The sequence below is a fragment of the Prosopis cineraria genome, unplaced genomic scaffold, assembly GCF_029017545.1.
Source record: "Prosopis cineraria cultivar Desert tree isolate PC_DT_omini unplaced genomic scaffold, ASM2901754v1 PC9, whole genome shotgun sequence".
NCBI classification, from domain to species: Eukaryota; Viridiplantae; Streptophyta; class Magnoliopsida; order Fabales; family Fabaceae; genus Prosopis; species Prosopis cineraria.
In genome coordinates this window covers 29176031-29191681 of record NW_026555340.1, presented here as the reverse complement: position 1 = coordinate 29191681, position 15651 = coordinate 29176031, and the positions used below count along the sequence as shown (strand labels likewise).

General features: G+C 37.4%; 1 protein-coding gene and 1 long non-coding RNA gene across 2 annotated transcripts; one reads left to right on the top strand and one right to left on the bottom strand.

The window, feature by feature from the left end:
* Positions 1 to 410: 410 nt before the first annotated feature.
* Positions 411 to 3894, top strand: LOC129320711 (LRR receptor-like serine/threonine-protein kinase GSO1). Its single transcript, XM_054966273.1, has one exon. The coding sequence runs from the start codon at positions 676 to 678 to the stop codon at positions 3658 to 3660; it is 2985 nt and encodes a 994-aa protein (XP_054822248.1). The 5' UTR covers positions 411 to 675; the 3' UTR covers positions 3661 to 3894.
* A 10026-nt stretch (positions 3895 to 13920) lies between these two features.
* LOC129321037 (uncharacterized) lies at positions 13921 to 15591 on the bottom strand. The gene is made up of 5 exons (XR_008595884.1): positions 15468 to 15591; positions 14888 to 15011; positions 14650 to 14806; positions 14255 to 14323; positions 13921 to 14141 (listed from the first exon to the last, which is right to left on the bottom strand). It is a non-coding gene; the product is annotated as an uncharacterized LOC129321037 (long non-coding RNA).
* Between the last annotated feature and the right edge of the window lie 60 nt (positions 15592 to 15651).

Below are 15651 nucleotides of genomic sequence, written 5' to 3'. Positions count from 1 at the left end.
AAAACTCTTGTGATATCCAGTGACTTCCAACAATACTTCTTTTTAACATACGATGAACTTGTCCATTAATTGATTGCATCTTGTATGAAAATTTTTTTTTGCGATCAACAACCACCAATACGGAGTGTCCCACTCGTCACACCTTCCATCTTTACCTGCTTCTTGTTTTATAATTCTTTCAACCACCACCATCCAATTATTTCTTCTCCACAAGTTACTAAAATAGACTGAAAAAGCCGCAAAAAGTTAAAAAAAGGTTGGATAGAACCTCTTCAATGAGCAAATATATATTAAAAATTACATGAAAACTATTTTATGTGTTTAATAATCAAAGGGTACTTTTGTTGCTCTGACTCTTCAAATTCAATCTCAATAAACTGTGGCTGATAAAACTTTTTTATGATGTATTTTTTTAAAAAAATAAAATATCCCTTGACGATATGCATATGTATTTTTGCACGAGTGTTAACTACTTTCTTTTCATGGAGAGCAGAACTAGCTGCTTCACAAGGTGTATATATAACGTGGGGTCTTACATCCTCATAGGACTTGTCTCTGCATCGTTCCACTATTTTATTTTCCTTCATTCATCTTCTATTCCTTGTTCTGTTACTGCTTTCCCTTCCATTCATAATCTTCTCTTCCCTCTTCCTTCTGCATGGAATTATCCTCTCAATGTATCACCATTCCTGGTTCTTCATCATGAAGCATATGTTGGTCAAAAATTCTACAATGGGTGGTAGCCTTGGGATATGCCATTTCTTTCTGTTTCTGGCCATGCTGAATGCTTCTTTCGTCTCAGTTCTTGGCGATAATGTCTCAGATTCCTACTGGCTTCTTAAAATGAAATCACAACTTGTTGACCCCTCAGGAGCTCTAAAAGATTGGTCTCCACTGATTCCTATCTGTAGCTGGTATGGAGTAACATGTTCACTTGATCAGTCTCATGTCGTAGGCCTGAACTTGTCCGGTTCAGGGATATCAGGTTCCATGCCAATTGAGCTCACCCACCTCGCTTCTCTTCAAACGCTTGATTTGACCTCAAATTCCCTCACGGGCTCTATTCCTTCTGAGATCGGTGCGCTACAGAATCTAAGAATAATTCGACTATTCTCAAATTATCTATCCGGCATCATTCCTGCAGAGATAGGTAATTTGAAGAAGCTGGAGGTTCTTAGAATAGGAGACAACTTCTTGACAGGTGAAATCACACCAAGTATAGGTAACTTGAAAGAGTTGAAAGAGTTGGGTTTATCTTTCTGCTATTTTAATGGAAGCATGCCAACCGAGATCGGAAACTTGAAGAATCTAGTTTCTCTCGATTTAGAGGTGAACAGTCTAGGGGGACCCATACCCAAACAGATTGAAGGCTGTGAAAAGCTACAAAATTTTGCAGCATCAAACAACTTGCTTGAAGGAGACATACCTTCTTCTTTGGGGTCTCTTGTATCATTGGAAATTCTGAATCTGGCCAATAATAGTCTCTCTGGGTCAATTCCCTCAAGCTTGAGCCATCTCTCCAAGTTAAAATACTTGAATTTGCTTGGAAACAGACTAAGTGGGGAAGTTCCTTCAGAGTTTAACAGTTTAACTCAGCTTCAGAAGCTAGACTTGTCCAAAAACAACCTTTCTGGACCAATAAAACTCTTTAATACCGAACTAAAGAGTCTCCAAACTCTGGTTCTGTCCGATAATTTTTTGACAGGTTATATTCCAGCCAACTTCTGCTTCAGTGGTTCCAAACTAGAGCAAGTTTTCTTGGCTCGGAATAAACTTTCTGGTAAGTTCCCCTTGGAGTTACTCAATTGCTCCTCACTTCAACAATTGGACCTTTCTGATAACAACTTTGAAGGGGAGCTTCCAACAACCTTGGACAAACTGCAGAATCTCACAGATCTTGCTCTCAACAACAACAGCTTCACAGGATCTCTACCTTCGGAGATTGGAAACATTAGTACCATGGAAGGCCTCTTCTTGTTTCACAACATGTTTACAGGAAAAATCCCGGTGGAGTTTGGAAGGCTTCAGAGGTTGAAAATCATATACCTTTATGACAACCAGATGTCTGGTCCAATACCTAGAGAGCTAACAAACTGCACAAGCTTAAGGGAAATTGACTTCTTTGGCAACTATTTTTCTGGGCCCATTCCAGAGACCATAGGTAAGCTCAAGGACTTGGTTCTGCTTCATCTGAGGCAGAATGATTTGTGGGGTCCTATACCTCCAAGTATGGGGTACTGCAAAAGTCTTCAGTTATTGGCATTAGCGGATAATAAATTGTCTGGTTCCATACCACCCACATTTAGTTACCTTTCAGAACTTAGAACCATTACCCTTTACAATAACTCTTTTGAAGGTCCACTTCCAGAGTCGCTCTTTCTTCTCAAAAACCTCAAAATCATAAATTTTTCTCACAATAAGTTCAGTGGAACTATCCTTCCTCTTACAGGTTCAAATTCTCTGAATGCTTTGGACTTGACTAACAATAGCTTCTCGGGTCCCATCCCTTCAAACTTAGCCATGTCAAGAAATCTCAGCCGCCTTAGACTTGCACATAACCAACTTACAGGAAGCATTCCACCTGAATTTGGTCAGCTCAATGAGCTCAACTTTCTTGATTTGTCTTTTAACAATTTGACAGGAGAGGTGGCACCTCAACTCTCATACTGCAGAAAGATCCAACACTTTTTGCTTAATAATAACAGATTGAAAGGGAAAATGCCTTCTTGGCTAGGAAGTTTACAAGAACTTGGTGAGCTAGATCTCTCATTCAATGACTTCCATGGAACCGTACCTTCTGAGCTTGGAAACTGTTCAAAATTGCTGAAGCTTTCTCTCCATCACAACAATCTCTCTGGTGAAATCCCACAAGAGATTGGAAATCTTACTTCCCTCAATGTCCTTAACTTGCAAAGCAATCATTTCTCTGGTCTCATTCCTTCATCTATTCAGCAATGCAAGAAGCTATATGAGCTCAGGCTCTCAGACAACCTCTTCATAGGTGACATACCAGCTGAGCTAGGAGGACTCACAGAACTCCAAGTGACATTAGACATGAGCAAAAACCTCTTATCCGGGAAAATCCCATCATCACTTGGAAGCCTCGTGAAGCTAGAGAGACTCAATCTTTCTTTCAATAATCTTCATGGACAAGTTCCTCCTTCCCTTGGAAAACTAACAAGCCTGCACGTGCTGAATATCTCGTATAACCATCTCCAAGGCCAGATTCCTTCAACATTCTCAGAGTTCCCACTAAGCTCCTTCATGAACAATGACCACTTGTGTGGCCCACCATTGGTATCGTGCTCAGGATCTAAAGGGCAAAATCAAGTGGTGCTGTCTAACAAAGCAGTGGCTGCAATCATAGTGGCCATTGTCTTCACTTCTACTTTGATATGCTTAGTGTTGCTGTATATTATGGTAAGAATTTGGTGTAACTGGAGGAAAGTTGCGATTTCAAGCGCAGATGGAGGCATGGATGAACAAAAGAGAGAGGAGGCTAGATGGATCTGTAGGGATAAGAAAAAGAGAAACGGAGAGTATTGGAATATGAGCATTTTTGGGTTTATTCCATCACCGGATAAGCAGAGTTCAGAATCAACGGCTTGTGTTTTCAATCTTAAAATGAATGCAGAAGCAGTAGGAAATTCCTTGGTTTGAGTAGACTTCCGATTTGTTCGCTTGTCATCTTTTTCCAACTCTGTCTCTCCACCTCGTATAGCCTTGTTTTCATTAAAAAGGATGTTCTTTGTTGTTTTAGACTACACTAGTTTTTTGGCTTCTTGATTTGCAGCTCGCAAGATCTCAATTGGATGTATCGAAGCAGTGATTCAAACTGCTATTGTTCTAGTTTCTTTTTTAAATAAAAAATTCATTTACTTTATCAAAAAATTATTTTTTGAAATTTCATGATATTTATTTAAAATTTTAAAAATAATAAAATTTTTAAAAAAATAATTTCTTATTATCTTAATAAAATATTTTAAATAAAAAAGAGAATGTCTTAAAGTTTTAAAATAATTAAGAAATACATTATTAAGAAATACATTATTTTTTATAAATAATGATTCACGAATACATCATAAAATCTAAAAATAATTAAATAAGTTATTATTATAATCAATATAAAAATATCTTATTTTTATAAAATCTTAAATAGTGAATATTAATTTCAATAATATCACAGAAAATTTAAATTTTGATTCCTTAATTTATTTTCAATTATTAATTTAATTAATATTTAAATTTTGATTAGAAACAAGTCAATTTTATAATTTTCAATTTTAAACAATTTAATTCTTATAATTTTTTTGACTAGGTTTAATCTAATCCTTGTAATTCACTAACTCAATAAACTACAAAATTGAGTTACATCATATCATAGTTTAAGGATCAAATTAATAATAGAAAAAATTTAAGAATTAAAAATTATATTTTTCTCATTATATAGTATAGTTTGATTAAAACATTTTAGTTGGTGATAACTTTTGAGTCCTAGGGTTTGAGGAACGGAAGGTCAAAGATGTTGAATTTAAAGGATTTGATCATATTTAAGCCATAATGAGGATATGATTTTTGAAAAATATAAAATAAACGTGAGGCGACAAACAAATTAGAAAAGGCTTAAATCAAGGGGAGGAAAAAGTCTAACGACAATAATAGACTTATTTGGACTAAAATGCTCCATAAATAGATGTGCATATGGTCACATGCAGTTATATGATTTATACTTTGAACTCTTGTGTGTCATCATGATGCACTCTTTTATGGAACTGATTTAACTTATTTACTACTCTTTTCACAAAACTTCTTTAAATCATTTTTTTATTTATAATTCAGAATTGTACACAAACTTGAGGTTTTGCCATTGGATGAACCAAAAATCAAAGAGGTACGCTAGTTACAAAAAAAAAAAAATCAAATAATGAGTAAGTTAGTACACATATATTTGAAAGAATATTTAAGAATCTAAAATTTATAAAATTTACAGTGAAAAGTTTTCAAAATCGAAATCTCTATTTAAGCACAGGTCCGTATGGCTTTAATTCACACATACAACACATTATTCTCTTACTCCAAGTGCATAAAGGCATAAATATAAGAGATTCAAATTAGTTAAGAGCTATAAAATAGGTTACACTAATGTGTTTCAAAGTTATCATTCATTTGTTTTTATAGACATATCCTTCTCCTTCTCCATATTATAAAGATGCTTTGAATTTATTATTAAAAATCCTTAATTTTAAATTTTATATAGAAAGTTCAGATTGGACAGCGTTCCAAGAAAAACAACAAGAAAAAGATTGCGTATTTTTTTGGGTAACATTAGACAGCGTTGGTTGGTCTGGGGTGGAAACGAGTAGAACAGAACTCGTAATAACATGGTGTGGATTTGTATATTTATTGAGAGTTCAACATGATCAGGCTTGTAATAATACATCTCCATATTTGCAATATATATATATATATATATATATATAACTCCATGTTTTTTTCCGGATGTTATATCGATGGATATATGATTACGCGTATCTCTTTAATAAACACTTTAATATTATTAATTTAACTTAATTAAAAACATTTCTCAATGCATCGACGTGCCGTTTAGACTAGAGCTCCTTTTGGTTTCATTATGAAAAATATATTTCTTATTTTTTATGATACAAGACTATATAACATCTATTATATATTCATGTTATTACTATTTAATCTTGAAGGAGCAAAATATATTTTACAGGAATAAAATTATTTTTTTACTGTGCCCATTTTTTATCCCATTCTATTGTGTGAAGGTGTCAACAAAATCCACCCGAAATATCCTGGAGAGACATCTGGATCACTTTCATGCATATTCATAACCTGTCGTGGCCTGAAGTTGTCACGTATCGGCCCCAAGGGATCTTGTTTCTCATGCCATCTTCTGAGGACACATCCTTTTAACCCTTATTTGTTTATTTATTCATTTATGTGGTGCCGAATCCTTGTAAACTTTTCATTCTCGGCTTGATTAGCTAGAGTCATGCCAAGCAAACGCGTCTTTTTTGTTTTTGGACAAAGCAAGTTCCTTTCAAGGGTTGTTAGAGACTTTTTACAAATGTAACAAAATAGATCAGCCATTTTCAATGCATTACGAACCCCAAGCTGATAGAGGGGTCTAAAATGATTGAAATACTAGGGTATGCAAAAATTGGTAGATTTTTAAGGAATCAATATGGCAATAGCATATTGGAATATACTTGTTCACTTTGAGGGTCATTTTCAATTTTCAATGGTTACGGAGCCCTAGTCTTATCTTATCCACGTCAGCCTCTTTCTTATTCTGGGTCTGTAAAGGACGCGACCCTTTTTGGTAATTTACCACTCAACGTCTACCTACATGGTAGAAACCGAGTTTTCTTCAAAAGCATGAAAGCTCGTTGAAGGGAAATCAAAAACCCCCGAGAAACAAAAAGTCGGTGGTCAAGCCTAAGAAGTAAGAAGGTTAAGAAAATAATGAGACGACGATTAAAAAAAAAAAAGGAGTGTATCGTGTATGCTTGCCACAACCAAAGAGGCTCGTGATAATGAACACGAACCTCTTGGTCTTTCCAAGAATAAGGAACAAGCAGCTTAAAACACACACAAATATTGTGCTTCAAGACTCACAGTGGTCGATCTGTGCAAAATATGGCCGCCATGCCCACCACATGTCGCACGCGGATGGAAGTTTTTTGCACCCATATCCTGAATCAAAGACTAAAACGAACTGAAAAGGAACAATAAAACTAAAATATCAAATAAGAAAGATAACCAAAAGTGGAAAGCAGGAGAGACGAGGGAGAGACATGGAGAGCGGAACAAGAGACGATAGACAAGGGAAGAACGAGGGCTGTTTATAAAGACGACACCGCCTGCTTCCTAGGGCTTCCTTCGGGCAACGGGCAGACCATGCCTTGCTGGATTTGCTGCCCTACACGTTAAACAAGTCTGCAACTTGGCCAAGTGGATCCTTATTATGCATCTCGTTTCGTTTTTCTTTTTTTTTTTTTTAACTCATTTAGTTTTCCTCGATTTGTATATTTACATTATTTACTATTTATAGAAGGAAGCTGCATGTACGTAATTCGATGCTTTTGGGCTGTTTTCGCTTCCCTCGATATCACCCATCTGACCATCTCTCTTCTGCCTCCAAATTGTATTCTTTCATAATGGGTGCTCTTCAAATTGGATCAAAATAGGAGAATGTTAAACAAGTACCGCATAAGCTTTCTTGGTTTATGTATGGCGATTACAATAAAAATGAATGAGATATTCACGTAATTTATGTCCTCAACATGCGTACATATAAAGAATAGAAAAAATATTTAGAATATTGAGTGCGTGATACATCTATTTTGCTATGCATAAAAACAAAGGCCTGTTCGATATAACTTCTCGATCGCTCAGTAAGCTTTTTATTTAAAAACACTGCTCATTTAAAAGTCAAATTGAGGGGAACAAATATATTTCAATTAAATCGACGCATTACACACACACAAATTGGGAAGCCTACAAAATCGTCGATCACGTAAGAATTACAATTTTTGGTTGAGTAATCCTCCGGATTTTGGCCTTCATATCAATCTTTGCCCATGGATTAATTTCCTTGTTCACTCTTAATTCCAACACTGTCTTTCTCTATTTTCTTAGAAATTGATAACCTTAGCTCTTATAATTTGGTCAAAAACTCAAACTCTCATAATCATTCAATGATCAACCAGAATATAATAAATCCTCTACAGTAAAAAAAAAATCCCATTTAACCTTAAAAAAAAGTCCTTTTTACATTTGATTCCAAAATTGAGTAGATCATGTGTTGGTGGTACTAGTGGTATGGATGTAAACAAATGCTTGAGTCATGCCCGGAAAGAATCTAGAGCCATTGGCAAACAAGTGCGTTTAAGGTATTAACTCACAAAATAGGTTTTTAGAAGTAGTTTAATGTCCAAAAAAACTGTCAAGGCTTCAAATTTAAATTTAAATAGCAAAATTTGAGATTTCTCGGGTAAACTAAAAATGATTATTTATTTAATTATTTTGTAAAAATAATCTGATAAAAAAAACCTAATACCTCTTAAACTTGGGCACAAGGGGGTGAATCAACTAATTTTAATTATGATTGCCCTGAATGAATCTGTCTCATATAAGCAAATTTACTTTTCTCCAAACCTATTTTACTAACTTACTTCATTCCTTAGTATTTATACACTAGAAGAGCTTTTTATTTAGGTAATGTGAGACTTTTGACACACACACAACATCATGTTCAGGGATTTCCTGAATTTCAAATTGAATCAATCCCAGAAATCCCTTGAAATCTAGACCCTGCGAACTAAGCATTATACAATATCAAGCTGCTTTGAGAAGCACAGGCCACTAAATCGGATTTTGGATGCCAAGCTACATGCAACAGCTTGGAGCTCAAGTTACATTCTAATTCATCATCTCTGCTGCTGCCACCTGAAAAAGCATAAGTTAAAAAGCCCTCAACATCATAGAGACTCCCCAAAAGAGTTAAACGACAGGAAAAACAAATGGAAAGGTAAAAATAAAAAAAAATCCAACCACTCTAGTCAATTAATCCACGTTTCAGGTTGCTTATTAAGGACGACCTTCTAACTGTCCCACTAGGTAGAACCGGCAGCCTACAACTGGTTAATTAGGGCAAAAAATTAAAAAACAAGTCATTGATTGATAGATACATTCATAAACGTACACACACATTGTGGTCGAAGACAAGCCAGAGGAAGGAACCGAATGAATCTTATTCAGTAATATGGTCAGAATATATACACGTACCATAACCTTCTATAAAAGGAAAAAAAACAAAAAAAGGAAATAAAATCAAATATTACTCCTAATGACCCAATCCTATCAAATCTCTATTTTTATGGGACGTATCCAATCCTATCAAATCTCTATTTTTATGGGACATATCCCTCTAATTCCTGTAATTATTCTCACACTCCCCCTCAAGTTGGATCATAGATGCTAATCATGTCCAACTTGCTTATACAATTATCAAAAGCAGGTTTGTGTAACCCCTTTGTCAACACATCTGCTGCTTGGAGATTTGTCGGTAGGAAGGCTAGGCATACAATTCCATCTTCCACCTTTTCTCTAATAAAGTGCCTGTCTATCTCCACATGCTTGGACCTCTCATGTTGGATAGGATTCAATGCCATACTTATGGCAGCCTTATTATCACAATATAGTTTGAGAGGCAGATCAAGTTGGACATGTATTTCTTTCAGAACCCTTTTTAGCCACAACTCTTCCATTATGCCTTGAGCAAGAGCTCTCAACTCAGATTCAGCACTGCTTTTGGATACAACTCTCTGCTTTTGACTCTTCCAAGAAACCAGATTTCCCCATACAAATGAGCAATACCCAGAAGTAGATCTCCTGTCTTGGTGATGTCCACCCCAATCTGCATCTATATATACCTCTATGTTCCTTTGTTCATGTTTTTGAAATAGTAAACCTCGCCCAGGATTTCCCTTTAGGTATCTTAGGATTCTGTATGCAGCTTCCATATGTTTTTCCTTCGGTTCACACATATACTGACTAGCAACACTCACAGCAAATGCTATGTCAGGTCGTGTGTGAGATAGATAAATAAGTTTCCCAACAAGCCTTTGGTATCTCTCTTTATCTGTTGGCCTCTCTTTCTCTTTTTCTTCTTCTTTACCCTCTTCATCTAAATTGCCCTCTTCTTTCTTGGATTCTTGCCTCTTCTTTGGAACAACAATAGGGGTTTCAACAGGTTTACACCCCAGCATACCCGTCTCCTTTAAGAGATCAAGTACATACTTCCTTTGAGACACATAAATACCTTGCTTTGATCTTGCAACCTCCATTCCCAAGAAGTATTTCAGACAACCCAAGTCCTTGACCTTGAATTCTTTTCCAAGAACAGCCTTTATTCTTGCCGTTTCCTCATTATGATCACCAGTGATGATTATATCATTAACGTATACAAAAAGGACACACCTCTTGCCCCCTTCTACTTTAACGAACATAGTATGATCCGATAGTGCTTGATTGTAGCCTTGTAGCTTTAGAACTTTTGAGAATTTATCAAACCATGCTCTTGGAGACTGTTTCAACCCATATAATGATTTCTTCAATTTACATACCTGATTCTCCCTTCCTTTATCAAAGCCAGAGGTAGAGTCATATAAACTTCTTCTTTCAATTCTCCATTTAGGAAGGCATTTTTGACGTCTAGTTGGTGTAACGGCCATTCAAGATTGGCTGCTACAGATAACAATACTCTGATGGTGTTCAATTTTGCCACTGGTGTGAATGTTTCCTGATAGTCAATGCCATAGGTTTGTGTAAACCCTCTTGCCACCAGTCTAGCCTTCAATTTATCAAGATTTCCATCAGCCTTATATTTAGGGGTAAATACCCACTTGCAACTAACCAGCTTCTTGTTTCTTGGTTTCTGCACAACCTCCCAAGTCTCATTTTCTTCCAAGGCTTTCATTTCTTCCAAGACAGTTTCTCTCCATTCAGACGTTTTCAGGGCCTCATGAATGTCCTTAGGGATACAAACACCATCCACATTTGCAATAAAAACCCGATATCTTGGGGATAAGGCTTTATAAGATAGGAACGTCTGAATAGGATGTTGTGTACATGATCTTGGCTTCTTCCTGAGAGCAATAGGCACCTCCAAGTCATCTTCTGAACTTTCTGAACCTTCTTCCTCATCAGGATTATCATTCTCATCTTCTTTAGGACTATCTCCCATAGGATCTGTCATCGGTTCTGATTCCGGTACTGCTTCAGGTATGAGAGCTTTTGTACCATGCTTCTTCTTCCGCGTGTAAACTTTGATCTCTTTACCTTCTGCACCTGTGTTCTTATCTCCCCCTGAACTTGCATTTTCTTTTGATTCTGGAATAAAAGAGACAGGCTCAAGTAAAGTGGGATGGTCAAGAGGGTCAAGAGAATCAATAGGTTCAATGGGAGAATATTCCTAAAATTCACTCCAACTCTCCCCTTGAATTGAAGGTGATGAATAGAAAGGTTCAGATTCAGAAAAAGTAACATCATGACTGATAAGCAGGCGTTTAGAGGATGGATCAAAGCATTTATATCCCTTTTGGTGTGAGGAGTAACCAAGAAACACACACTTGACAGCTTGTGGGTCAAGCTTGGAAGAGGAATGGAGATGCACAAACGCAGAACACCCAAATAACTTTAATGGAAGAACGGTTTCAAGATGGGTGAGAGAGTGGGTCTGTCGGAGACACTCGAGAGGTGTGGTGTAGGATAGAGTTTTTGTGGGCATGCGGTTAATGAGATAGGTGGCGGTAAGAATGGCATCTCCCCAGAAATATGTTGGCACATTTGTGGTAAACATAAGGGCACGGGTAACATCCAACAGGTGTCTATTTTTGGCGTTCGGCTACCCCATTTTGTTGGGGTGTATTTATACAGGAGGTCTTATGGATAATGCCCCGAGCCTTAAGGAAGTCACTTAGGGACTTGTTGATATATTCAGTGCCATTATCTGTTTGGAGAATTTTGATGGACGTGTTAAACTGATTAAGAACCATGGTATAGAATTCGATAAAAATAGAAGGTACCTCAGATTTATCTTTCATTAAATATACCCAACATACATGGGTATGGTCATCAATAAAGGTAACGAACCACTTGGCTCTAGTTCGATTAGAGACACGAGATGGACCCCAAACATCACTATGGATAAGAGAGAAAGGCTTAGAAGGCTTATATTTAGACCGTGGAAAAGAAGAGCGATGGTGTTTGGCTAATTCACAAATATCACAATGAAAATTAGAAATTTTATTAGATGAAAAATTTGGAAACAAATGACTCAAATATTGGACATTGGGATGACCCATTCTTTTATGCCATAACAAAAGATCAGCTTGTTCAGAAGTAGTCACAAGGTTGCAGTAGATTTGGGACTATAGATTACTCACGGTTGATTCATCAAGGTAGTAGAGCCCATCACACTCCTCAGCACTGCCAATCATCCTCCCCGATGAGAGATCCTGGAAAATACAGTGAGTAGAAAAGAAGTGAGCACTACATTTGGCTTGTTTAGTTAACTTGCTAATGGATAGTAAATTGCACGCAAGATAGGGAACATGAAAGACAAACTCAAGGTGCAGAAATTTAGAAACAATGATACTACCCTTTCCTGCAATGGGAGAGGATGTACCGTTTGCTGTGTCAATCTTTTCATGGCCACTATAGGGAAAGTATGAGGTAAACAAGGTAGAGTCTGCAGTCATGTGATCTGAGGCTCCGGAGTCAACAATCCACTTTGATTTAGTGGAACATACATTAAATGCAAAATGCGAATTACCTTGCTTAGCAACGGAAGCATTATGAGATGGAGGCGACTGGTTAGATTGTAAACTATGGAACATCTCTAGAAGCTTATTTAACTGATCCTTGTCGATGATAGGCAAGGTACCCGATTTGTCTGGAGCAGAACTAGATTTGTCTGAAGTAGAATCAGAAGTAGTTTGATAGCCACGAGATTTACCTTTACGTGGTTTCCAATCAGGTGGTTTTCCATGGAGGTCCCAACATCTATCTTTTGAATGGCCTGTCTTTTTGCAATGCTCACAAACAACCTTTCCTCTTGATTCCTTTTGGCCTTGATCCAATTGTCGGCTCATTAAAGCAGACACCTCAGATGAAGGAAGGGTTGATGAAATTCCAGGTAACATCACCTTGCGTCGAGACGCCTCACGACGAACCTCAGCAAATACATCCCGAGTAGATGGTAAAGGAGAGCGAGCCAGTATGCGACTACGAACATCATTAATGATTGATGAAGACCAGCCAAAAATTGGAATACTCGCTCATCTTCAATAAGCCTCTTATACCGTGCTGCATCACTCGGACAAGACCACTCGGTTTCTATGTTGAGATCAATCTCTTGCCACACTGAAACTAACTCCAACCAGAATTTCGTAAGATCACGCTCACCTTGTTTGATCTGCCAACTTCGAGTTTTGAGATCATAGATTCGAGCACCATCTTCCCCATCCGAGTAAGACTCCTTGACTGCGTCCCAGATATCCCGTGCTGTCGAGAGAAACATAAAGGACTGTCTGATTTGAGGGGTCATAGAGTTAACCAACCAAGAAGCCACCAGGGAATTGTCGGTCTCCCACTTCACCAAGGCAGCCGATTCTGACGCGTCTGGTGGTTTGGATGTACCTGAGATAAGACCCAGCTTCCCGCGGCCTCCAACAGCCAGTCGAACACTCTGGGCCCACTCACGATAATTGGTTCCATTGAACTTTTCGGAAATCAGGACAAGGGACGCCCCCTCGGCAGAACTCAACCCGAGAGGAGTTCCGCTATTTGGAGTGATTTTCAAGTCAGCCTCAGCGCCGGAACCCATGAACGCAGAGGGTCGAATGCGCGAGTTTGACTCTCGGTTGGCTCTGTCGTCTTCATCTGAGTGATGGTGTTCAGCGTCTGCCTGCTCTGATACCATGTGGTCGAAGACAAGCCAGAGGAAGGAACCGAATGAATCTTATTCAGTAATATGGTCAGAATATATACACGTACCATAACCTTCTATAAAAGGAAAAAAAAAACAAAAAAAGGAAATAATATCAAATATTACTCCTAATGACCCAATCCTATCAAATCTCTATTTTTATGGGACGTATCCAATCCTATCAAATCTCTATTTTTATGGGACATATCCCTCTAATTCCTGTAATTATTCTCACACACATATATTAGCATTATTTACCATACGTACTCTGCAAATTCCATGTAGTATTAATCTCAAACAACAACCGCAACACCAACAAAAAATTGGAGGGTCAAACTTGTATACGAGAGATTTACCTGTCAATATTTCCAATTATATCCAGTTTGATGTCTTCCACACTTCTACTCTCGATGGAGTATATTTTCAAGAGATTACTGAGAACTTAGCAGATACAGAGATCAGGACAGACAAACAAGTTATTAACAATAACCTTGGAGATAAATTTGCACTATTTCAGAAAGGCAGACCCGTAAGAACCAGTTGCAAAACGAAGTCCATCTCTACGAAAGCAGCAGTCAAATTGATCGAATATGTGGTCCTTACAGTATAACTCGGCTAGCTTCACAAAACAAGAGGAGATATCAACAGTAGGAAAACTCACGTATATATGCAAGTTACAACGTACAATGAGTGCGCAAATGCTTATAATAGTCATCGGAAAAAGCCTCTTACTCTAGGGCGCGGGTGCTCATGAATTCTAAATGCTGCAAGTGGACGAGAATCCATGCGCATGTCCCAAAGCTAGAACAAGAAACGAAGGCACATTGTTAAGTACCAAATACAGTAAAAGGAAGGCACAATAGTAATGCTAATGCAAACTTATGCATGTTCAGTTCCTAGAGTTGTGCATTACAATTTGAATCTTTTTGGGGCTTAAAGCAATTACAAGTTTTAATTTAGCATTCCAAACTTCAAAAGTCAACTTTTAACTGATAAATTATATCCGAGAGCCATAAAATATCATATGAAAACATGGCATTTGTCAAAGAGGATACTTATGATTCAAGTTACTAGAATACGATTGTAGGATGAAAATTTTAGGCACTGTAGTAGTAGTAGAGAGAGACCTTCACATTCATGTAATCACGACTTGTAAGCTGCTGCCCACCAGTGCCATCACGCATAAATTTTACATTGGAAATGCATGCAGCCATTTCCTCAAAAGGGGATTTCATGGGGAAGAGTGTTCGATCAACAAATCCGTATAATCAAGCTGAATGAGGACTATATCACAATAAAGGCATGACTGATCAAAAGAAAAAAAAAACCAATCCTATACTCCGAGGAAAGTGAGCTGCAACTTACAGTCTAACACTACGGTCACATCTTGCTGCTTGTCACAAGTCAGATTTACGAATCACACCTTTGGAGCTGCCATCTGCTAGGAGGTTGCAGTGTACTGGATGGAATTCAGCTGATGTTATTATCTCTGCGTGAATGAAATTTTAACAAATCGGTTAGTTAATGGGGAAAGGAGAGGCAAAAATAATTCACCTTCAGGAATTAACAACGCATGCACTTTTGGCCATACAGCTGACATGTAGGACAAATGCAATTGATTAAGCTAGTACGGCTTTATTCATATACCATGCAGATGGGTTCCTCAAAATAGCTTGTTTGCAGAAGAAAAGACACAATCCTTTTATCACCAGAAAGTGAAACTCCCTAAGGGTAGACTGTCAGTTTATAACTAATTGGAAACACTATGGGAAGTTTTAGGGAATGCAAGACATGAAAAAAGTAGCAACTTAAAGCCCCCAGATATTTGAATATACTCAATTGGAATATTGAGATGAAACTAGAATACATTGGATTGCCGTAATATCAATACGAGTAAACATGAATTACATTAATATGCAAGAAACCTATAGGATGACAAAGTTACCAAAAGCATCATCCTCCACGTTTGACGGCGTCATGTCGATGATATTGAAATTCCGATCACTGACCTCAAGCTTCCATAAATTGATTCTAAATTCATCTGCTGAGATAAATGTCTCCGCGTCACTGCACAGGGATCAAGAAGCCAGGTTATCTCTCTCTCTCTCTCTCTCTCAATAAATGCAGGA